Genomic DNA, 24,934 nt, shown 5'->3' with positions numbered 1-24,934 from the left:
CGGCGTGTCATTAAATCCAACTCCGGAAGCATGGCTAAATCCTGCCTTCGTAGGAGTTTAGTTTAAAGCTTCGTCCCGCCAGCACCTGGGCAGTTTCGACATTTCCGATGCGCTCGACGCTTCTCCCTCTCCCGTATTAGTTTATGTAGCGAGGATGATGCGGCAGCAACGAAAAATGACCAATGTAAAGAAACTGTGCAGCGCAATAAAGCACTCGAGCCAGCAGGCTTGTGGATCGGTAATCTGCAGGATTAGAAGAGAAAAATCTAATCTAGCAGAACGTCTGTAAGCTTCTTAATGACTTCAACGTTGCGCCACATAATGCAGCGTCCATGAATGCGATCCACGAGAAAGATACCAGTTCTGACACAGCCTTTGGAGTTACATCAAGCTTTTTATTTATACTTCTTAAGAAGTGACAAAACAGTCAAGAGAGAGCGTCAGATGAATTACAGATTACAGATTGTACATCTGCTGAAGGACATGCAGCCGATGCATAATTTATTATAATAAAATCACATTAATTCTCAAAAGCTGGTAAAACAGGTAGTAATTATTTAAATAATGTTTTAAGATAAACATTGTCAATGACACATATAACTACTGCTATGTTGTTATTGCTACTGTTGCTGACGCAGTGTAGGTTTAGATTTTTAAAGGGGAAATTCAGATTTACCTCATAATAAATCACTGCATAACAATGTTTGGCCTGAAGCCACATCTGTTACCTAATTACACTCTTATTCACAGAGGGTGTTGTAACAATAAAGGAGTGAGATAAAGATGAATAAAGTGCCACAATACTGTTATTAAACTATAATTAGACAGTATACCTGTATCTGTATACCTGTAGGAAATAAAGTGTAATAATGTCATTTGCAGCAGTAAAGACGTTTTATCACAGTGGCCAAATATATCATCTTCTATATAGTATTTGTCTTTCATGACAAGGTCTTCACAGTCACAGGTTCAATTCAGAAGAAACGTGTACAGCTGCATTGGGACCATCAACATCACAAGAAAGACTTTGTTGAACACCGATCTGACACACATTCTAACACATAATTAAGAAATTTCCATATTACTTTGACTAAATTTTATTCCGCTGCATCTCAGTGGCGAATGCTGAATGGCAGCTGGAATTATATTTACACCTGATATTCTAACCAGAAAACATTGAATTGCGTGAACTTGGATTTCTATAGGTTTAAAAATAAAAGAGCAGAGAAACGAAAGTTCAAGCAGCCTGTTTTAATTTGTTCATACGTTTCATTGAAATGTGATCAGTAATAATTTAAATAATCATACTAGTAAATACTATTTTAATAAAAACATGTAAGTGTATTATTAAATATTGTATAAAAAGATTGTAAAGAAGGTAAACATCAGAAAAATGATTGTTATTGACGATGCCCGTATTTTTTGGCGAACCATCAGATTAAACAATGCAGAAGTAATTTTAAAATTCTGAAATTGGCCAATATATACATTTTCCTGATATTACTAGTGTCGTTTTACACTTTCCTTCCATCTGTACTGTGCAGTTGTTATGACATTGCCACCTGAGAACGCTCCTCTATTCATGTGCAGCTTTGTTTATACTTCCTGGTGCGCGTGCATTCTTTGCAAATCCAGCCGAACGCGCGTAACTCGGAGACGGCGCGTCAGATCAAAGACTAAACAAAAACTGCCTGGAAACTCCAAGGTTCGAAAATTGGCCGAAAGCCGCCGCGTACTGGAAAGCGAAAGTAAAGTACTTTCCTTACGTTGAGCTGCGGGGTGCGCGCGCGCGCGCGTGTGTTTGTGTCAAGGATCTGTGCGCGCGCTGGCTCCGCCCACACGCTCTCTCCTTCGTGACGTTTCGGGCTGAATGACACCGAGAGCCCTCAGTAGTGGAAATGGCAGCGCTGAGACAGGAGCATCGGTATGGGCTCTCCTGTGGCAAAATCAACAAAAACACCCCGAACCAGAGCCTGTATCACGTCAAGCTCACTGACACCGCCATCCGGACCCTGGAAGCCTACCAGAACCTGAAGGTAACGCAATTATCGGCTTTAACTTTCAGGCATGTGTGTTTTTCCATCTATATTTTGTTTTTCCCAATCGCCTCCTAAGTTCGGGAACTGGAGCTCGCGGTCCGTCGTCGGACACTGCGCTGGTTCTTCCTCCCACTGGGAGGATAAAAGTAAAGTTAAATACTTTAATAGGCTGCGAATTTCTCTGATCTCCTGACAAAAGCGCTGGTGGCGGTGAAACCCAGACTGTCCTGGATTATTCTGGTTGTAGTTGATTTAGTGCGATCTTAACAGGCGCTGAAACGGACTCTGGTGGGTGAAGGGACGTCATTAAATTCTGCCGTTAAAGTCTGGGTGAAATTTGTTTTGGACAGAAACAAGGGGAAGCTCGCACTGTCTCGAATTTTACACGTCTGCTCGTTCAGACAGGCGAAATCTCCCGACAGACACAAACGTATGCACGTCCCCTTATGACAGAGGGGATTGTGAATGTCCTGCTCCCTCTTAGTTTAATGCGTGTTAATATATGTGTAGATTATCCAATCATAGATAATGATAAGTCATCAAATGTTTAAAAAAATGTTTTTTTTCTGTTCGTTTCGTTCTTGGAACTAAATTAATGAACAAGCTACGAAGCGAATTATTGCAGTCGTCTGAATCAGGAGACTGTTTTATTGCTTTTATGGTCCATTAAATTAGACTGAGATAATATAGTCTATACCCAAATAGTCTTTCCCAGAGCAGTGCTTGATAAGACAGTTAGTCTCAGTTATAGCTGCAGCAGGAGCGTCATTGAGATTTTTCCCTGAGCCGTCAAAACAAATCAGGCTATTTGCATGTGCGCCACAGCCTAGAAACATAATAAAACTAGATCTGCATCTGGAGGTCGGTGGCTCAGCTCTGGGCTCGGCAAGCTGTTGCTCGGCCCTTGTGTGTATTATTGTTTTCTGCCCTTTACACGCCTGGAAGCCCGCCCAGGTCCGGAGCCCATTGGTCTGTGAAACGGAGCAAACTCCAGATCTCACACAGCCTGACAGCTTCCTCCAGGCCAGAGCAGGCAACAGGAGAGGTCACTGCTAGAGTCCTCCAGTCAAAGACGACTGGAGGAAGAGGAAGCAGCGTTTTACACCGCTGATCTCCCATTGTGCGCCTTTCGGAGACTCAACTTGAGAGTTCTGCTGTTAGACATAATTCACTGGTGATTTTCTTGGTGCTGTTTAAGACGGGGCTTGTGAAAGCGTTCACTAAATGCTTTGAAGGACTATTTGCTTTAAATCTCAGAAATTACTGAAATAAATGCCAGTCACAAGTGCGTAAGACTCCGATAAATGAAACATACACTAACAGAGGGCTACGTTAACGTCTTCAACAGTTGAATTTTCCAGTCATTACACGTGAGGCATCGGCACTGGAGACATTTTGCCCTAAAATTAACTACAATGACCTGATAATTACAGAGGATTTTTGTCAATGGCCCATTCAGTCATTCTAATAAGGCAACATTAACATTAAGAGGTTTATGTATTGTAACAAAGGGATTTATGAATTTAACTTAGTTCCAGCTGTGACTGAAATCTTTTCATTATGTCATTAATAACAATATTTTAGTCACCAGTTTGGAAAAAAATCTCTTCTCTCCCTCAGTTGTCGTTTATTTTGTACCTTGTAATGTTTCCTGTCAACCCAACAAAATCACTTGTGGGTTTCTCACTTCTTTCTTCTAATTACTTCCTATGTTTGAAGCTATAAACAAGTTTATAATCAAACAGAGTATGATTATGCAGGCAGCTATACTGAATATGCAAAAATAATAATTAGTGTTACATTTTAAATTACCACTTAATAATGTTTTTGATTAACCCTGTTGAAACGAGTCCAGCCAAACTCGAACCTTTTGCCCCGTGGCCATGTTTGTAACATGTAACAAACACTGTGTGCTTTAATATTAAATGGAATAATAAATATTACACACTAACATATTATGAAATTCACAACAACTGTTCTTGATAGGGAAGACATTCCCTAAACTATTAATAATACATGGGGAGCGCTGTCAGCCACAATCACAGCTGTGCTTCATAGATACATTAATAGATTCATGTTGGCTTAAAGGTAGAAACATAATATGTTTTAATATTTCTTTATTTGAAAGAAGAAAACCTATGACATTCACAGGTTTAAGCCAGGAACACTGTTGGGAGTCACGGCTAGGAACTAGATTAAGCCTCATTTCTCTATAGGTTTGGCTGAATTGCTTTCACTGAAACACACGCACGCACGCACGCACACACGCGCACACGCGCACACACACGCACACACACGCACACACACATACACACACATACACACACGCACACACACGCACACACACGCACACACACACACACACACACAGGAAGCTGACGAGAGCCACGTTTCTTTAGACTATAGGCTGATTAATCACCACATTCCTCCCCAGATTAAGAGCAGAAACCCTTGAACTGCAGACATCAGTGACACAGAACTATGACAGTAATTCACCAGGACAAAGTCTGACGGGAAATCACAACTATGGCAAAGTGTCGACCATTAATTATGAAAGTTCAAATCAAACCAAATCCAACAAATCGGACTCCCAGAGACATCTCTTCACACGTTTTCCCTCATAATGTATGAGCTGTCATTTGATTTGACGTGGGCATGATTTTTGACCAGCATCTCCATTTTTCTCTCTCTCTCCTCAGGCGTCACTATCAAATCAGCCAGCGATCTGCTTCAAGGGGAGCCAGGGGGTAAGATGTTGTGCACACTCTCCTTTTTAGCTCCGAAATTGAAATCTAATCTAATTAGCTCAGATTCGCTGTGGACCAGACTTGTGACAGTTTGTCTGTACATCTTATTTTATTCTTAGCATTTGATGCATTCACAAAGAGGTCGGCCCAGTGACTTTACAAAAGGCCCCGGTGATTTACTGTCACTTGTTATTTAAAGTCAAAAGCGTAATGCACAGTGATCCGCATGGATCAGATGGCTGTTGTTAATGCACCGGGGCCCATATCCCGAGGGACAAGTGTCATTAATTTGCTGACTTATACTATGTTGTGTGGAGAAATCCTGGACTGGATATATATATATATGGACAGAGATGAAGTACATAATCTGTTAAAACACTTGCACTGTAGGGAAGAGGGCATTCCTGCGAAACAGCTGTAAAGAAAGATGCCTGTGTCTGCTCAGATTAGCTGGGCCACTATTAAACCCTCCCCGGGCTTGCTCGCTAGGCTACTGCACACTTACCGCACAATCAGAACCGTCTAAAAAGAGCTGTTCTAATCCCCACAAGAGCCGATTGCATTGACGAAAGTGACTTTGCTCTGTACACAAATGCTGGTCCTGTGCGCTCGCATGGACCCTGCAGGCCCTGAGATAGGGTACGCTCTACCCCCAGGCTGCTCGCCAGCTTACTGGGTCAGGCTCACAACTGGGGAAGCTTTGTTCATGGAGGGGGAGGAGGTGAGGGAGCCGGGAAACCCTAGGGAACCCTCACGTCTCCGGGCCTGTTGTCTTTGTGCAGACATGAAAGATTCGAAACACAAGAAAGATGCATTAGCTGGAAAAACATTCTCCAGGAAAACATGCAAAATTATTTGCGTAAACACAGAGAGGCAACAAGGAACCACAGATTAAGCTGCTTATAAAAGAGCCTTCCTATGAAGCAATGTTAAGTGAGTGCAATTTAAGAGTGCTTTAATCACTGAACAGGATTTAGTGATTATATCTCAGCTAACATATTACATATTCAAATTGCTTTGCAGAATTCAAGCCTGAGCTCCCTCCCCCTCTGACAACAGTCCCTGAGCTGGACGATTGGGCATTAATGAGGGAGCTGCAACTATTGGCGGTGGGGGAGGCCAGATTAAGCCGTTAGTTGGGGGAGGATGTTAGGGAACATGGCAGTCTGGCACCCAGCGGACCGAGAGCATAACCAGTTTGTGTGTCTCCAGGTTAAAGCGTTACACGCGGAGCTTTTCCAGCTACCGCTCCTTCGCTGCATGGGGGGCGAGCGGCGTGGAGCTCATCCCTCGGCACCAGGTTCAAGAGGTCACGCGTAGCTCACGCGAGGTCCGCGTCAGTGGACAGGCACCAGCTGTGGCGTTCGATCGCAGACGCCGCCGCGGCCGCCTCTTTTTCTGATCTTACAAAAAGGGGCACTTCCAGTGCCACAAGAACCAGAGGAATTCTCCAAATTCACTGTGCTGGCGCCGCTCCAGGGCTCAGCGGTATCAGGGGCCACGGCTCCTTGCGAGAAATAGCACGCTGAGGTTTTCAGCTGCCTTTCTGTCTGACCCTGCAGCATTTAGCTCTGCTGTTGTAAATTGTCCGCCGATCCTGTAATCATGCGACGACAGAGAGGAGCTCTCAGAGTCCAGTACAAGCGATGTTCAAGGTTGAAGCAAAACTCACAAATTAGTAAAAAAAAAAAAAAATTCAGCATTTTAATTCAGCTATGCTCCAGCTTCTAAACAGGATATAATCAAATTAGAAGTGGATGCTGCTGGAGGAGAGTCACTGAATTGGTTTGACGAATGACTAGCGACTGCAGCAGTGAAGGAAAATTTGTAAAAAAAAAAAAAGTGGATACTGATGCAACTATAAAGTAATAAGAGAAGTAGAGAGACGCTCTTTTTCACATTCAAGCTCACAGCTAAAAAGAAATTAAATTCTGGATTACTTTGAAATCATCAGCTGGGATTAAGGAGCATATTCAGAGCCGCTCTCGGTTCCCATGGCCTGGAATTTCACATTCTAGCGCTATGTTCCTTCAGGGCTGGAAATGCCGGCTGCTGGTTGGCACGATGTGTGTCCATTTAACGCGAAATGAAACTTTAGCGAGTTCTCATTCGCTGGATCCGGGCGTTAGCAGGATGTATTATTCAGGTACCTGCGCCACCGTTTGTTCTTTGAAGGCACATACTTCACATACAGTACTGCTACTTGTTGATTCTTCCTCTTGCACTTTTGCTGTTACAAGGCACAGTTGTTGCATAACATTAGGTGTTTGAATATTATTTTGTCCTGCTGAATGCACATGTGAATGGATTGTTGCCGCGGTGGAGGTGGGCCTTATATGTGAGCGCTCCAAGTGTCAGGCGTGACATCGGCTTCATTTCCTCCTCAGTTCATAAAACCTTTGCGCTGCAGTTGCCCGAGAAATTGTTTTTGTTTATGGCTGTCTGTACTCATGTGCACAGCTGTCGCGTAAATGCAGCGGCGTTGGGATGAGGGGAGCGTGGAGGTGCTCGCCGACATATTCTCGCGACGACTGTGTGTGAAGGCTGAGCTTCCCTCGGGCTGCCTCCCGCCCCGCTCTCCTGATTATTGTGCCATTTCACCCCATGCCTTGGCTGAATCCTTGAGAGACATCAGGGCCTCTATCTCACACATGGCTGCTCCGACTCGAACCCCCCACTACTGCGCTGCTTTGCCTCGCCTCCTGCTCGCACTGCAAATAAGGTTTTGTACTGTGCAAGTGTGTGTGTATGTGTGTGTGTGTGTGTGTGTGAAAGCGCGCATCTTTTTTTTTCTTTTTTTCTGGAAGCTAATTAGAATAACAATAACAGGAATGCGGTTTGAGTCGTCCCCTCCCTGTGGCATAGCAGCGAGAGGGAGAGTTGTCCCACGTGTTTCTGAAAGGGCACACGCCGCTCTATTCATCCAGATGTGTTAAGCGAGGCAAAGTCTGTGTTTACACAGAGGCAGTTGGCCCTAGGATTTTTAGATCATACAGTATATTTTAGGAACAAGCCTCATGAGATCTACAGTTGATGAAGCTTTGACTTCAGTTAGCTCTCTATCATTACTGCGACTTCTAGCTTTAAACAGGGCATTTCCAGGAAAGCCATAGTGACTGTGACTGTGGCCGAGTATTTTATAAAGGCCGCAAAAGTGCTGTGACGCAAACTGAATAGGCAGCGTGACCAAAAAACAGCTACCAATCGGAAGAGTTCTGACTACAGGTGTAACTGCTAACAACGATAACACCATCTGAAAAAAATATATAGATTTTTGCCAGTTAACTTAATGACATAATAAAAGATACAGGACTAAAATGGGAAAAAAAACAATGCTGGCCCACAATGAAATGCAATGGATGCATGACATTGTTGACTGATGACAAAAAGAAAAAACAGCCAGTGGAGCCCGTTACGTTGTGTCAGGACCAGAATTATTGAACTGGGCAAAGTCTGATGTATGACCCAGTTTACTGCTAATTACAGGGCGCAAAGCATGTCAGTGTGCAGCTCTTACGCTGCTAAACACATCTAGTTTACATAGAGATCCCTGACAACCCCTTGGAGGTTTGCGTCCAAACAGGATGACAGCAGTGTATTAATGTGCTCCCAGAGCAGTCTGCAGCTGCATTATGTACCCACATACTGTATACTCTGCAAAACACACAGAAAAGTCTTGTAAATAATTAAACCTCATTTCTTTTCAAAACATATATTATTAACTAATAATCTAAATGTAAAGAGTCATTTGTGACTCTAAAAATAGCACAAAGGTGACAGTAAGGAAGTATTTGATAAAATATCAGTGTTGGAGGCTTATGGTTAACATTTTTTTCTTGCATCTGTAAATGCAGCACAACAGGATATGAGCAACACAAACACAGCAAGTAAACACAAGTTTTTTGTCTGTGTGTGTATGGTAGTGTTAAAAGATTAAATCCAAAAGCTTAAAATCAAAAATCACAAAACCATTGTTTAACCAAGAGAAAGACAGATTTGCCAGACCTATGTCATCCTTATTAGTTTAGTAGTAAAAAATACAAACTGCAGAAAAACAGTCTTTACGTATCCTCAATAACACAAAGGTTACTATTGCACATACAAATCTTTTTAATAAACGTGCTAATTATGACGTGGATATGTTCTACTTATCACTTCTCTCCATGTATACATATACATACTGTACTGTACATACTACATCAATCTATAAACACACACAGTTCTGGTCTTTTTTTAATGCTACATAGTAGTTTAAAGGTTAACTGTGAGTTTTGAGCCATAAAAATTTTTTTACAAAAATTATTTACTTCTACAGTAAATACAGACCAGCAAACAGACACAGAACAATGTTTAACCAGTATTTCCAGTATATAAGAGAATTTAAGATAATTTTCCATCTGGGCATGTTTGATCCCACAGGAAGACTTCCACAAATTGGCCAATAGGAACAGAGTGGGATTGAAGTAAGGGGGGGCCTTAAAGACACAGGAGCTGAAAAGTGAAGAGCTGTTGAACAGGGAGGAATTAAAACACGTATCCGCACTATATTACTTATATAGCATAGAATTACTATTCAATTAAGACACAAAAGAAATTAAGGTAAAAATGGCTTCTTTACAGACAAAGGTTTGTACCAGGTGGTTTTGTCAGGCTGCTCCAGCTACAGTAGGAGTCAACACGGGAAACAAAAAGGGAATTTCCTAACTTACAAAGAACTGTCACCGTGTAACTCAAGTCAGTCAGAGAAACCCAGCTTACTGCGTACAATCGCTTCTTGTGTATGCGGGCGCAGCTTGGGTTCAAACAGTTCAGCTGCAGACACAGCAACAGCCATGCAACGCAACTGCAGGCTTCACGCGTCGTCTCTGTCCCTCTGTGCACGAAGAGGAAGGCACCTACAGGAAGGAGGAGCAGGGGCGTCGGGGATGGGGAGACGGTGTTTGTTGAGGTTGACAGATTAGCCGCAGCTTCTTGGAAAAAGGCTGATTCTGCTTGGCATAACAGGCAGTAGCTTGGGGGATGCTCGACACTTGCCCATCCCCATGTCCCCACTCCACAGTCAGTACCACCCCCCCTCCCTCCTCCTGCCTTTCCTGTCTCTACCAACCCCCCTCAATGAATAGAGCCTTCGCACAGGAACCACCATATCCATGCAGACTCGCTGGAAGCCGTAGACAGTGAGACAGAATGTCACGCAGTCTGTTTTGGAAAAGTGAGTCACGGTGTGGAGCAAAGTGTACGGCTCCAAGACGGCGAAATTAAATCGTCAGCATCAGTGCACCCTGCGTGACACTGAGAGCGGGCTGACACTCAAACGTTTCAGTCAAGGCCTGTGACTCAGAGGTCCATTATGTGATATATGAGCTCAAATTTACACCAACATGTGAACAAATACACCCCCCCCCCCCATGAGTTGTGCATTCCTAAAGGAAGACTATTTAGGACCATCCCTCGTGCACTGGCTCCACTGTGAGCCACCACCAACCCCCTCCCTTCCCCTCCACACACACACACACACACACACACACACACACACACACACACACACACACACACACACGCACACACACACACGCACATACACACACAGAATCAGAATCCCTCCCTTTACCCCCCAACAACACACAGCCACACGTCCCCGCTGTTCATGAATAATCCAGGCGACCCGACAGGCCATTGCACTCAGCTTTGTGGGGGAAGAAGCTAGAACAAAAGACAGGCAACTCACAGAGCAGCTATGGCTGAGTAGGCTCCGATGAGAAGACAATGGTAACTAGTGTCAGTACAGACAGGGGCAGGAGGCAAAGACTTCAGAGTAAATCACATATCCAGGCGCCTGCTCCCATCTCAGCGCTGCCAAATACCAGATCTGGGAAGCTTGCCTTCTTGCTTTGGTGTTCAGCATGAAAGAAAGAAAGACACAGAGAGAGCTGTTCCTCTCATCTTTCTCTGCAGATGTTTGGCTCGCAGAAAGGACTGGAGGAGAAAGTAGATGTCTTAAATTTGTTCCTTCCTCACCAAATAGCAGCGCTAGGGACAGTAATATCAAAAGGTGAGCAGATTAGCCGTGCTCGTGGTGCGAACGATGATGTTTTACAAGGACACTGCCATCGGTGGCCTTTGTCATTGTTCAACCGCTGAGCCCCCTGCCAAGATTTTCTGTTCCAGTCCAGTTCACACCTTACAGCAGCTTGAAAGTATGTGACATCTCCAAACACGCGGGGCCTGGAGTAGCAGATGTGGCTGGAGCCAGGCCACAGAGGCAGTTATTGCACCGGCCTCTGCGCTCCGTGGGGTGCCGGCCCGACACGGTGCGGATCACCGTTCTGGTGCCATTTGGCTGGTAAACGGCCAACGGCTAAAGCGTTACATCGCGATAATAAGAATCATTACCGTATTTTTTTTATGACTCGGCTTGATTTTATTAAAGTGACACATGCTAATAGCACGCTGATGATGATAATGCCTTGTTAAGCTTTCCTCAGATTAATTACCAGTCCGATTAAAAGCACTTACACAATCATAATTAGAATACTATGGAGCATAAGCAGTTGAATGGGTTCTGTCCCCCGTACAAAAAGTGACGAATGCATAGAAAGTCTGTCCATCATTATAAATGCAGCGCACAGAAGAAACAACACGACACATATCAAAAGTAGTGAAGTTTCGAGAGTTCAGTAGCAACACCCAAAACTCTCATATCACAAGATGAGTCTAATTTTGTGCATCGGATTATCAGACATGACAAAACACCATCTGTCTGTCTGTGGTTTGGGAGCATCACTTGAATGTGAGCAATAAATCTGTCTTAAACCCAAGACACACACGCACTAACGAGACAATAGTATATCTTGATCTTGGTATTTAACAGATGAAACAAAGTAGCCGCGTTCATAGAAACGCATGCAGTTTGCTGAAGGTAACCAGAGAATGTAGGAAGCTCACCAGTGCGTGGCCTGGGAGAACTGGAGCCATATTGTACTAAAACCTGTTTCTGAACATACTTTGCGAACTGCACAGTGTGAACTCTTTCTGACTCATTATCATTTCACTCATATGTACAGTCAACAGTCATTTAAATGGTTGGAATACATATTACAGCAATTACTGTTTACATAGGGTCTAAACTACCAGCTTGATATTAAACTGCCCTCCCTGCGTGTGACCTGTAGGAATGTGAGGCTTCTTCAGACCCCTTTGGGGATCAGACCATGCCTCTCTATGTAAATCTATACGTACTACTTGAGTGACAGCAGCTCCGGGATCACAAACCTGTTGACACAAGTAGTGACACTGATTAAACCCCAAACTTGGAGTTGATTTCATCAGTCTGGGTGGGATGATGATGATGACGATGATGATGAAACAGGCCGCTTTGCATAAACTGGCTGTGATGATTATAGTGTGTGGTGCAGCAACGGTAGTGTTTCAATTTCTGGGTATTCTGACTGCAGCGAAGTTGTTGAATTTTCTTTTTATGTTGACGTGTGGAGAGAAGTGAAAAGTTGTTCTGCTTTAAATAATCCTCCTGCGCTATAGGTAAAACTATTGCTCCAACATTCAAGTTCAGCAGCTCATGTTTCTATGCTGCTCGTCCATGGTTGAGTCTGTGATTACAAAGCCAGGTTGTCTTTTCAGAGGCAGGAACTGAGAACTAATGGGTTAAATGACATATGGTTATGAAGCTCGAGAAGGAAGCTGTGAATAAAATGCTGCTGACCTCTGAACAGTCTGACCTGAGTGACATTGATTAGAATCTGAATGTGAAGTGTGCACAGTGGCATGGATGAGCCTGACAGGCAGATCTAATGCACTGTTGCCATTGGCTGAAAGAGGGGACATGGTGGCACTATTGCAATGCTAAATGTACAAACGCGGACTCATCTGAGCGCTGGCTTTGGTTTTCCAGGATTCAGATTCATAACTGAAATTCAAGTGTGGTTCCTCTGCCTGCCTCCACATTAGTAAACCCAGTTAGAGACTTGTTGCTTCTGGTTTTGGTCAAGGCTGCTTTACTACCTTGGAATAATAGGTCCTGAGGTTTGCCTCTCGTCTCTGCTCACTTTGACGTCTTTTTGGTTGATTGTTCCTAATTAGCCTCAAAACAGACATACGCGAGACTCGGCTCCACCACTCTGTGTGAATGGTCAGACGTAAATAGGTCAGAATTAATGATCAGCTGTGTGTTGGGAGCATCCGTGGGCTGCGCTGCGTTTTGTTTTGACATGGGTGGGCTTATGCACATGCAGGGAGGCTGGAGGCTGATGGGGGTAGGGTGAATGGCATGCGTTGGGCTTTAGCAGGAGGAGGAGGGGTGCGGGGGAGAGGAGACGCTCATTGGCTCTGGGCTGGGAAAAAAACTGCTTATGGCTTTGCTGCATGACTGGGCATTTGTGACAGCTATAGTCCTGCCTGCCACATCTGCCAGGGGCACTGTGTTCTCAGGCAGTCAGCTTATAATCAATCACTTAGGACTGATAACTAAAGAGGCAGCTTCAACTCCAACCGACTCGACATTTGTTTGCCTTCGGACCAGCACTTAAAAAAAGCTCCTCTGTGCTTTAGCCTGATCTGGTACCAACAGGTCTGTTGCAGCGAAGAATCTGAGCTGTTGCAACAATCTCACTTTAAGTACTGCACATCAGTGAGCACGTATTTATATGTATTAAGGACGAATGATAATCACCAAGGTTCTGTTGAATCTAGGACATCAACAAAAGGAAACTGGTTTTCAGGCTGGAACTCGTGGAAGAGAGCTGCAGCCAAATGTGTTTTAAAGGACATTTTACCTGTTGATTAATGACTTTGTGCGTTGAACTGTCCTAGAGGAAGTAGGTTTGTAGGCCATTTTATATAACAGGTTTCTGACAGAGGTAGACATCACCCTGCTGGTGTGTGTGTAGCTGAGGGTAGTTTGTGCCAAAGCCATCCACTGTACAGCTTTCTATTTGTTTGTATGGTTTATGTATCAGACAGGTGCTTCCTGTGACAGGTCAAACTTCTCTGACCTGGGAGGTATCACACAGTCTATGTGATTAGCTAAAGCACAAAATATTCAGACCACATTTATAAAAAAGAAATAAAATAAAACCTAAGCAAGACAAGAATGCTTTAATCAGTTTCAGTAGAAAGAAATTGCTCATGTTGATTTACTTTAAAATGTTGCTCCACTTTGAGATGACACTGAATCAGACTGGACTACATCTGGGAAAGATAAAACTTGCTTTATACATAACAGCCCACCTAATTTAACAATGCTAGCACTCTGCATGTTAGTGTTCTAGCTGGTTCAAATTCAACATGACTGTTTAAATATATTTAAAAAAAGCATCTGTGTAATTTCATATTGTCTGTTTGTCTTTAATAGTACATAAAGATCCCAGCACCATCGCCTGAATCTCCTGATGGATTTAGAGTCTTCTCTTTCTACCTATCCAGTGACAGCAAAGACAAGCCTCAGTCCAGCTTTGACTGCATTCACCAATATGTCTCGGGGTAAGCGGCACAAATAACTCTTTCCAGAGTCTGCCACAAACACATTCTGAAGTAAATTTAGTGTCAGACAGCAAGGCCGTCATGCCACAACCGCTCTCAAACGTGTGACCAGTAATAATTGTGCACAGAGAGGTACTGTGTGTAGCCATGCAGGGTCAAATGAGTGGTTAAAGGGTTACATTACAGCTGCCGCATTTCCACTGAAGTCTTTTAGCATTCACAACTGCACACTTGTTATAAAACACTGCTTGAAAATATAAAAACTGAATTAAAAAATCCAAACACGAGCCACAAGCCGCAGCCAGTAATGCTTGTGTCAGACCAGACGGAGAGAATTAATTGAGCCAAACCAGAAATTGTGTAAAATGTTAAGGCTTCTCTTCTTTTTTTCTTCTCCACACAGGGAGGGCAGGGATCACCTGGAGGGACAGGGCAGCATCCAGGACAAGATCACAGTCTGTGCTACAGACGACTCGTATCAGACGACCCGCGAGCGCATGTCTCAGGTGGAGAAGGACATCTGGAGCCGCTCAGCAATTGAGATCAAGCCAGGGCCAAGTAAGCCTTTGCCTAATAGCCGTATCTGTTCCGCTGTATCTTCCAGCCTCAGTTTACGTGGCAGCCTTGGAGCACGTAGGGATCAAGGACAGATAACTGGAGAGTTTTTATGTTGCCAGAAAGCTTCTAAACCATTCCTTCTCACCATGTCATCCTGAAGATAATTGCCATATGGCATTGAAGTTATCACTTAATTGATCAAAGTGCTGCATTGCAATTATTCATGCAAGAGGGCTGCCTCTCGTTCTTGTAATTTCCCTTTATTTTGACCAGATTGCTTAGGCGCTCTGCCAGCCTGCCTGCCAGCAACATTTACGTGATTGATTTAGCCAAAGCACTAATAAGTCCCATGCGGAAGTTATGCCTAAACTGTAATTGCGCTGACTGGAATTTAATTTGTTTTAATTAGATAGAATATTTCTAAATATGATCTAAAGAAGAGAGGACTTTACCTGGACTAATCGTTTATGCCAGATGTCATGTTGTAAAAGCTTTTTATACACAGACCTCTTACTGGGCTGAGCCACGGTTTGAGTGGTCTTGCTAAAATCGTTGCATCCTTAAAAGTGATCTGTCTGTGAGGCTTCATCCCATTTAGATGTCCCACGTGAGTCTAAATGCTTGTGTAAATTATATTTTATGAATACACGCTGTGTAGACCAACAAACAGCAGCATAATGTGCAGGATAATTGCTGCTATAGCCAGCTGTTTGAAAGCCGCTCCTGCCTAATAAACACCATACTTTGCTGCAGAAATAGTTTCTAAGCGGCCTTTACTAAACATATGGGATAAATGAATGTAAATACGAATGCTGTAAATGCTGGAAAAAGACATGAGAGCTCTGGGTTGAATGGACCATCTCCCTGAGATGAACACTGCATGCTGTAAACCTCCCACCAGACATTGAAATAATGGGTTTATGAATCACAGTATGTGCTATATCCAGTGGAGAGCCTACAGTTGTTCTGTGGTGACAGAGTGTCTTTTTATGGTACAGTAATGATATACTCATGTCCATATACATCACAATTGTAGGTTGCAAGGTTGAAGAATTTGCAGAATTCATTCAAAGTTCAGAGACATTCAGTGGACGAGAGGGGCTGAACGCGTCCACACTATCTGTTAAAATACTAAAAAAGACTTATTAAAATCCTTTTGATCACAATTAGTTTGTCCTTTGTGATACAATACTGCTAACAGCTTATCTTTAGTTAGCCATTTGTTAAATGTAATTTAAGCTGCTTTAATGCATTACTGTCTAACAGTGCTTCACGTTGCTGCTTGTTTGAAATGTGGCAGTACAGGTTGTTTCACTACAGGAAGGATATTTGCCTGCATCTTAATCAGCCCTTTCAAGGCAGCTACTGTAGAAGCAAGAATGTTGCATGTTGCAAAGTAGATTAAACTTAATTAAACAAAAAACAAAAATCTAGAACTACTTTTACAGTTTGGTGTTTCTGTAAAATGCCCTGTGCTTGTGTAACCTGTCTTCTTCTGTATGTTGTCCCTGTGAAAGCGTCATTAGTGACACAGAGCTACCTCCGAGGTATGGCTTAAAGTTCTAATGAGATTACAGTCCACAAGTGTCTATAACCACTACCTGCACAGGTCCAAATGAATTACTGCTGCAGCAGGAAGAAGTGGTGTCCCTGTGCTGGAAGAACCCTGTTGTCACCCTGTTTCACTGTTTCCCAATCATACCAGCATTGCCCCTGGGAGTGAGCAGACAGAGCAGAGAATGCTGCACATACAGTGCTGCATTTGTTGCATAAAGCAGATTGCCTGGCAACTGAGAGATAAAATGAAGATAAAATGCATTAGGTTGTCTCATATGTAGGCCTGTCTTTCAGTATTAGAGTAACAAGCCTGGGGACTGGATTAGTAACGTTATATGCAGGATGCAGTGAGCGTATGTACAGTATACAGTATGCCTTATCAGGAAAGTTGTTATCACTTTGCTCTTTACTTTTGTGTAGGGTAGGGGCTGTACGCTGATTCCAAGACAGCTTCTGTGATAACACTGTGACTCACTCACTTCACTCACCTGAAGAAGTTTACCCATGTCCCCCACAAGTCATGTAAAGACTGCTTTGTTTGATCTTAGGTAAGTGTGTGAAGGTCCAAAGGAAGCAGGGTCCGGTATCAGGCTCTGACAGCAACAACAAGCACTCCCCCAGCAACAAGAGGAGCTTGGTTCCCAGCGTCGTGGCACACCGGCCCTTGAGGGATCGCATCATTCATCTTTTGGCCTTGAAGCCCTACAGGAAACCTGAGCTGCTACTGTGGTTGGAGAGGGAGCGAGCCAGTCCAAGGGACAAGGCTGACCTGACCTCGGTACTTGATGAGGTGAGACATCTGGCACTTCGCCTGTCGCATGTCATCTCATGAAGTACTTAAAAGCATACATGACTTTGAAAATACCAAAGACATTAAGACTAATACAAATTTAGCTGCTTTCACTGTCACTTGATATCATGCTAAGGACTGAAACAAGAATTAGTCCCCAGCTTGCTACAGTACTAATGAAAGCCTTCTAAAAGCTGATGTCAGTGGGCTTATTTTAAGAATACATCCTGTGTTCACAGCATCTGAGTGTCCCACTGAAAGCGGCACGTGGAGCTCGTGCTGCTGCTGGTAGCCGTAATTAGGGCTGTGCTTTAATTATCTTTGGAGGAGAAGATTGTTTTTTGACATTAGAGGAGCACGGTGCCACGGGGATCCGACTAATTTCAAGACTTGAACGCGGTTGTTTCCATTTGTATCAGTCACAAATCAAACCCTCTTATATTTAGTCACGGGGGACGTGGTTCTAGGCAGGTGCTTTTATGATCTTAGCTCGACACTTTCCCTGCGGTTGACTGGAGTTTCTGGTTTATTAACACAGAGTGTTGTGTGGTTTCAGGTTGGTAAACTAAACCCTAAAGACCAGAGCTACTCTCTGAAGGATGAGCTCTACAGACACGTCCAGAGAGACTGGCCTGGATATCTGGAGGAGGAAAAGCAACTCGTCCACAGGCTCCTAATCAGGTGAATAGAAATCGAAGACTAGGTTTTGGTCCATTCAGTGTATAGCAAATGTATGACTAAATGGTTTGGTTTAACCAATGCAGACAAAGACTGGTATCAATCTATTTCATCTAACCCTTGGCAAGAAAGAAATTTCCCAAATTGTCAGACTTTCTGAGACCCGTTTGGGCAGATAATGTAGAAAAGACTAAGGCATGGATGTGTTTTGACAGTGCTGGCATTAATAGAAAGAGGACTCTGAATTAATGTGGAAGTGTGCTGTGATCACGCTGAAAGGGGAGCTTCTAAACGACTACATCTCTGCACTGATGAATCTCCTAATGGACACATCAAAGCTGAGGGAAATATTCTCTGCACTGTGTTGCCAAATGACATTAGCGTGGAGGGGTTCTGAGCTTTTCAGGGTGAGGCGTCCTCCCCTCGTACGCTTCGTCTGCCTGCCAGTAAACATGCCGGCCATGTGCTTCGCGAGTGTTTTGGAAAAAGTGCAAGTCCTGTTGGCTGGTTGCACAACCCCCTCTGTTCACCACCCCTGCGAAGTGTAAAAAGCTTACAATTGTACTCATCAAATCATATGCCAAGCATGATAAAACTGATAGCCTGTAAATACTGCAGGCGTCTTTCCTCATTATGCAGTTGAGGGAGTGTGTTCTCTGTAGTCAAACCATTCTATCTGCTGTTGGTTTTGAAGAGTACTGAGGTCTACTCAGACTAACCATATGATGAATCCACTTTGTCGGGGGTGTGGGGGGGTCTTTTTTGTACTGGCATCTGTTTGAGGAAGGAGCTGTAGGAAGCAGATTAACCGAGAAGGGGGTTTGGTCCTACTGAAGTCAAATCTGCAGCTATTGTTCTGCTCACTGGACTGTGTTCAGCCTTGGTGGCTGCCTCCTGTAGATTGTATCTCCAGTGACACAAAACAAAAACATACCGCAGACACGTGCAGAAAGCTTTGATTAAATGACAAAGATTCACAGTTACTGTATGTCAGTGATCACGGCTTCCGTGGAAAAGTTGCTCCCTGCATCTTCTCTAGATTTGGGATAATAAATGACAATCACTCTTCCACTTGTTCACAATTCTGCCGGCTGGCTTTATGGGCTTTATGACCCACATACTGCCTCTTCCTGTTTAGCTTTACAGGCCATTTACCTCACAGTTGCTGTCCAACTGAAGGTACTGTGTTCTTAATCTTCCTTCAGGAAACTTCAGCCACTCCACAGTAGCCAGCTGAAGAGTCCCCAGTCCAGCCATGCATTCCACAAAACTCCTGGGGACTCTCCTTCACAGCTCAGCCCTGCCAAGAATCTCTCTGTGGTATTTATTCACTTTGGACAATTATATTTTCTTTTTCTTCTTATACGTCTAAGAATAGATATTATGTCTGCAAATCTCTCTGAAGTTAAATTGAGGCTTAATTGAAAGCAAAGGAAGACATTTGAGCTTCACTTGTTGCACTTTTGGCCTGAATGAGGTGAGAAGATTTATCCTCTCATGTCATTTGGGTTAAATAAGGAGCTGACATGACATGAGGATAATGTTTGTCTTCTTTTCAACTTTGAGCAAAAAAGTGGCCATGCATATTTCCCAAAGTGACCTTGTAATGAATGCTAATGGTCGACCTACTTCTTCTTTAGACAATATTTATGCCCATAATATGACACAGGCAAGTTAAAAGGTATCTATACAAACCATGAACTTTATCAATATGTGTATTCTTTTCAATCCTCTAGAAACGCCCACTACCCTCAGACTCATCCAACTGTCAGACACCCAAAAAACAAAGACTATTAGACCAGTGCTCGTCTCTGGTATCTCCCTCTCACGGAGACTACACCGCCAATGGTGCTTATAACTCCTCCAGTCATGGAAACCCCAGTGCACAGATCAAAATAGAGTTTGACAAACCCAACAATCATCTCCAAGGGAGCCTAAATGGTGTGTACTCGCCGCACAAACTCAGCGTGCCATCCACTATCCCCAAACCGGAGAGAACGGCACCAGCTCCTACTGCTCCCAGCCCCAAGCCCCCACACATTGACCAGCAGTTTGCCAATGGTCAGCATAAAAAGAAGAGGTCCAAAAAGCACAAAGACAAGGAGCGAGAGCGTCTAAAGCCAGAATGGATAGAGACCAGCCCAGACCTCAAGCAGAACCAGGAAAATCTCAAAGGTAATACCAATAAAGATATAAAAATGTTCTCTCTTAAATGTTATGTCATGTATTCTATCATGTGGTCATAAATCTGTTTTATATTACTGGCTGAGGCCGTGAAGAATATTAGCTTTTATATAGCAAATAAGAGTAAATCCTCAGAGCTGAGTTATAGCTGCTGCTGGAAGCCAACAAAGGCCAGTTCATATATTCTCACTTGAGAAGTGGAGAGTGTGGTTAGGACTGTAACTTCCACTCTGCGCTTTAGTTTGTTGATGATTGACTGTGGAACAGCTGGGTGACCTGCGGTCGAGCGAATCAGCAGGCGGCACTGCCTCCTACTTGGGGCTGCTGACGTCACAACTCGCCTTGGATCAGATCTCTTATCGAGGGCTGTGATAAATGTTTCCATCAGCCTTTATATGATGAGGGCATTATCGCATTACCATTGCCCGATTGCTTTGACCTTTTTTTAATGTGTGAATGTGCTTGTTTTTCCTACGTACAGACCACGAAGGAGAGAAAACACCTGTCAACAGAACCTCTGTGGAGGAGAAGCCGGATTATTTAATGTAAGACCACTGACGGGCACTGACAAACTGAAATAACTGTCACAACACCATAGTGTTCACATACTGTAAGATGTGGAGCCCATTTGTCACAGGAGTTCAGAGTTTCATAGTCTAAACTGTTGTTGTGGCAAGAAACCTACTAGGTTTTAAGCATGAATGATGAAAATAAAACAAGAACACTGTCTCAAAGCTTTATACTTCAATACAAAATAAATGCCTTGCTAGATTTATGCATCTGGTCTACACATCACATTGTTAAATCAGTGACGTGTCAAGATTTTCACTCCACCATTCTCCAGTGCCATCTACTGGAATGATTAGGGAAACTACTTGGCTTCCTAAAGGTCAGTTCTGCTCTTCAATAAGTGCTTTTATTTTTCTGTTTTCAGAAAATACAGCGCCATAACAGCACTGGAGCAGCGTCAAAAGTACAAGGACGACTTCTGTGCCGAATACGATGAATACAGAACTCTTCATGATCGGATCGGGGCTATCACAGAGATGTTTGTTCAGTTGGGCTCAAAGATCAACACACTCTCGCCAGGAACACAAGAATACAAGGTAGTGTCTGGACTAGGAGCGTCTATGACTGCTCTATTTCTAGCAAAGCAGCAGACAGAAAGCAGATTCCTAACACCTTTTGTTTTGTTTTTTCTTCTTAGATTATGGAGGACCAAATACTACAGAAGTACCGAAAGTATAAGAAAGTAAGGATTATTTTGTATTTTTTTTTTGTTTTTATAATAATATATATATAAAGCACTGGGCTCTGGGCCCCATGTAGGAACAAGCAGCCCTGTGTAGCCTTTATACCTGTAATAGTGCATAATCCTTTTATCAAAACAATAGTTAGACAACCTGTTTTTTGGCAGAGTTGCCTCATACAGTATCTGTGTGTGTGGACATTACGCCAAATGAATCTCAAAGATTATTAGCTACTCATGGACAAGGTGGCATTCATCAGATCAAAACATATATAAAGATGGAACCACTTACACTAGAATATGAATCGATTATAAACCAAAGGGGAGACGATAATGCAAAAATGGTTCCTGCATTAGACCCATCACACTGGATTTTAATGCGTAGCACTGAATGCTGACTGGCACCCCTCTCTCTTTCAGAAGTTTCCTGGATATCGGGAAGAGAAGAAGCGATGCGAGTACCTCCATGAGAAACTGTCGCATATCAAAGGCCTGATCTCAGATTATGACCGAGCACAGGAGCTGTCCTAGTAACGGGCTGCTGCCCTCAACAGGGTGTAATAAGACTGGACCAAAAGGCTACTAATGGACCCCCAGACTGTCCAGCTGGGTCCTTGAGTCGCTGAGACACTATTCACTTTACTACTCCTCAGAGTGTTAATGGAATCAAGGAGCAAGGTCCTTTTTCAAATGTGTTGAGACCATCGACTCATGATCAAACGTGGCTCTTTAACACAATGGTTTCCACCTATTAGTATCGTCGCTGTAATAGTTGGACTTGGTTCTTCTGTAAAATAGTCAAATGACAGAGTCAAAGCCAAATTCACTTTCCTGAAATGCAAAACAGATGTGATCATTCCTGCCTAACTGCGCTTTTCTGTACTTCAGCTTGTCAGAACTAAAAAGCTTGGATTTATAAAAAGTATTAAATTGATGGTACAATCACTCGAGGGGGAAACAAATACTACTTAAGTTTATATATTTAACATGAAGAGGGTTTTGCTTATATGCTAACAAAAAGTCATATGTGGACTTGGCGCCTCCTTTAGTAGCTACAATTCTAGGATCACGTGACAGGAATAAGGTGTTTTCTCTTCTCTTTCATATCACAAGCCAACTGTCAAAATGCATGTCCCGCACAGCCTGTATTTCTAAAGGACTAGTATATCGGTATTTCACTGAAATGAAGTAAAGCTGTTGCTAAATGAGCTACTCACCTAGAATCTCTGGTTGAGATTGTTCCTTTAGGCCTTGATCCTAAACATTTTATCTGCCAGTGTCCTGTTTCATTTCTAAGAAATGTTGAAATGCCACAAAACCACTCCTTGCAATATATTAATGCAGGTTTTAAAGTAGTGCTTGTGCACATTTAGCATCCGATTCACCCACATGTAGCCTCCAGTACCACAACCTGCCTTTCCAGCGTGTCACGAAAATACACTATCAAGTAGTACATCAAGTCTAATGCCTACAGGTTTACTGAAATACAGTATTTACACTATAAATGAAGGAGTACAAGTTGCTTTGGGCTTTATGTGCAGTTTTAAAAGGTTACAGATTATATTCTTGTAATAACGCTAGTCCACAGATTTTCTGAAGTTCAATTAAACAATTAGGCACCTCAGTGAGTGTCACATTTTGATGTTATGTCTCTGCTGAATGTGATAGAGATGCCTTTGACATACTGGACTGTAATGGGTTTTTTCCCCATATGTACGCCAAGGGAAGGTGGCACTGTGTGTCCAGTCAACTGGTTTAAACCGGTGGTTTGTTTGGCTGCAAGGCACATGTCTACCTGTAGGGGCTGCTGTGGAGCTTGTTTTGGACGTTTTGGAGATACACTGAACCTGTTCCACACACTTCAGTTAGCAGTGGCCTAGGAAATAATAGGAGATAAAGATCCGTGCCAGTGACATCACATATTCATCATATTAGCTGTACTCACTGTTGTCTTAATGTTGGGAAAAGGAAGTTTGCCTTAACATGTATGTCAGAGCATTTCCAAGATCGTCATACTCCTGTTGTGAGATATTTACCCTGCACACTTCTGTTATAGTCTTTTAGTTTGAAGGGAAAGTTCAGTTACTCTGTATTTGTGGTGCAACAGTTGTTCAATACGTTTTTTTTTCTTTGTGCATGTCTTTAAGTATTTTTTATTTTAGCTTCATTTGTTGTATCATGATCTGTCAGATAATCATGAACTGTACAGTTCACTGACCAATTTTATCGAGCACCACTGTCAAAAGGAGAGCTTTACAGTTTTCACTGTTACAAATTCCACATCTTTGCAGATAAATGTACACTCTCCAGTCGGGGTTCTGGGACGTTTGAAGGATGAACTAGCAACACGTACTTTGTCTTGGCACATATGAACATTTTCAAGGCAGTAATATTTATTAGCACTGACTATTGGAAAGAAAACTGTACGCCCAGATGGCATTTACCACTTTTGACATTAAAAATTATCAAAGCTCTAAAACTGGATTTATAATGCTTTGCTCCATCTACAGACAGATTTTCATTTTGCATCATTAGTGACTGCTTAGATCTGTTTTCAGGACCAGACCTCTTACTGTTTTTTTACCCCTTTGTCTATGTGCTTTTTGACAAGCTTAGTAGAGGTGCTATGCTAATTAAATCATCTTGAGTTAATGATATGTCAATATTACTGAAAGCACCTGCATTTAGTTCTGGTACCAGGTACTTCATCAAAGCAGACACTGTGGAAACTAAAGTGTTTCTTTCATTAATGGCAAGATAAAAATGGCCAAGAGAACCCGAAAGTAATTAACAGAACTAGTTAAACTTTTTCACCAAATAATACAGGTCAACTATAATCAAGCAAACTCAGACTGATCATCGAGTGAATGAAGATAGCCATCGGGTAACCAGACCCCTGATGAAAGTGTCTTCTCAAGTGCTAGCTGTGATGTTTTTACTGTTGCAGGAGCCAACTACTCAATGTGCCTTTCATTGAGAAAGCAGAGACACTCTGCATCCTGGTATTTGACAAGAAAACATGGGCCAGCAGTAATTCCACACTGTTTCACAGACTGTTTCCACAGTTCAAAGTGCTTTCTTCAACATTTTCCAGTTACACTGGTATCAAATGCCTTGTAAAATATATTATGTGTACTGGGACTAACATGAGAATATAAATCAAGAGCAGGATTTTCATCTAATTGTATCTGTTTGCAGATTTGTATATTCAAAAGACCAACTGGGGTTTGTCCTGATTTCTGTTTTTAAGGAAATTGTTATAAAATAATTCTTACAGGGGCACTTAATTGGTAACTTGATACTGGAAAAAGAAAGTTAATTTAAATGTGAACTCAAACATGTCATCAGTTTTAAATGACTTTAACTGATCTATGTGGAAGAACAAATGTCTTTATTTATTGCTTTATATGCATCTGTTCCTTTAGTGGAATTCAACCCAACAATCTGTTTATTCTTTTCTTGTCAAAGCTCACAGTACAGTGAAAGGGAAGTGAATATATTTTTTGCATTTTCTGATGGTGGATGTTTTATCATGATGTCCTTCTCCTCATGAGACAAGCTTACAAAGAAAAAACTTGTAATGTTGTCAGCGTATAATTGAGAAATAAATCTCTTTCAATGCAGTGGATATGGTGCA

General features: G+C 42.7%; 2 protein-coding genes across 2 annotated transcripts in view; one reads left to right on the top strand and one right to left on the bottom strand.

The window, feature by feature from the left end:
* The window catches only part of fkbp16 (FKBP prolyl isomerase 16), a 43,726-nt gene that overhangs the window by 16,204 nt on the left and 2,588 nt on the right, over window positions 1–24,934 (bottom strand). The gene's annotated exons all lie outside the window — the stretch shown is intronic.
* On the top strand, window positions 1,899–24,923 carry LOC114857937 (RNA polymerase II elongation factor ELL). The gene is made up of 12 exons (XM_029154878.3): window positions 1,899–2,036; window positions 4,739–4,786; window positions 14,154–14,281; window positions 14,685–14,839; window positions 16,945–17,186; window positions 17,743–17,867; window positions 19,070–19,184; window positions 19,601–20,039; window positions 20,530–20,593; window positions 20,983–21,154; window positions 21,256–21,300; window positions 21,718–24,923. The coding sequence occupies exons 1-12, from the start codon at window positions 1,899–1,901 to the stop codon at window positions 21,826–21,828; spliced, it is 1,782 nt and encodes a 593-aa protein (XP_029010711.1). The 3' UTR covers window positions 21,829–24,923.

This window comes from Betta splendens, chromosome 6 (assembly GCF_900634795.4).
Source record: "Betta splendens chromosome 6, fBetSpl5.4, whole genome shotgun sequence".
NCBI lineage: Eukaryota > Metazoa > Chordata > Actinopteri > Anabantiformes > Osphronemidae > Betta > Betta splendens.
The sequence above is the reverse complement of the archived record's forward strand: the minus strand, read 5'-3'. Positions and strand labels throughout refer to the sequence as shown.

Coding starts and splice junctions, on each gene's coding strand:
- LOC114857937 (XM_029154878.3), top strand. CDS start 1,899: ATGGCAGCGCTGAGACAGGAGCATCGGTATGGGCTCTCCTGTGGCAAA. Junction 4,787..14,153: donor GCTTCAAGGGGAGCCAGGGG/GTAAGATGTTGT, acceptor TGTCTTTAATAG/TACATAAAGATCCCAGCACC. Junction 19,185..19,600: donor CTGCCAAGAATCTCTCTGTG/GTATTTATTCAC, acceptor TCAATCCTCTAG/AAACGCCCACTACCCTCAGA.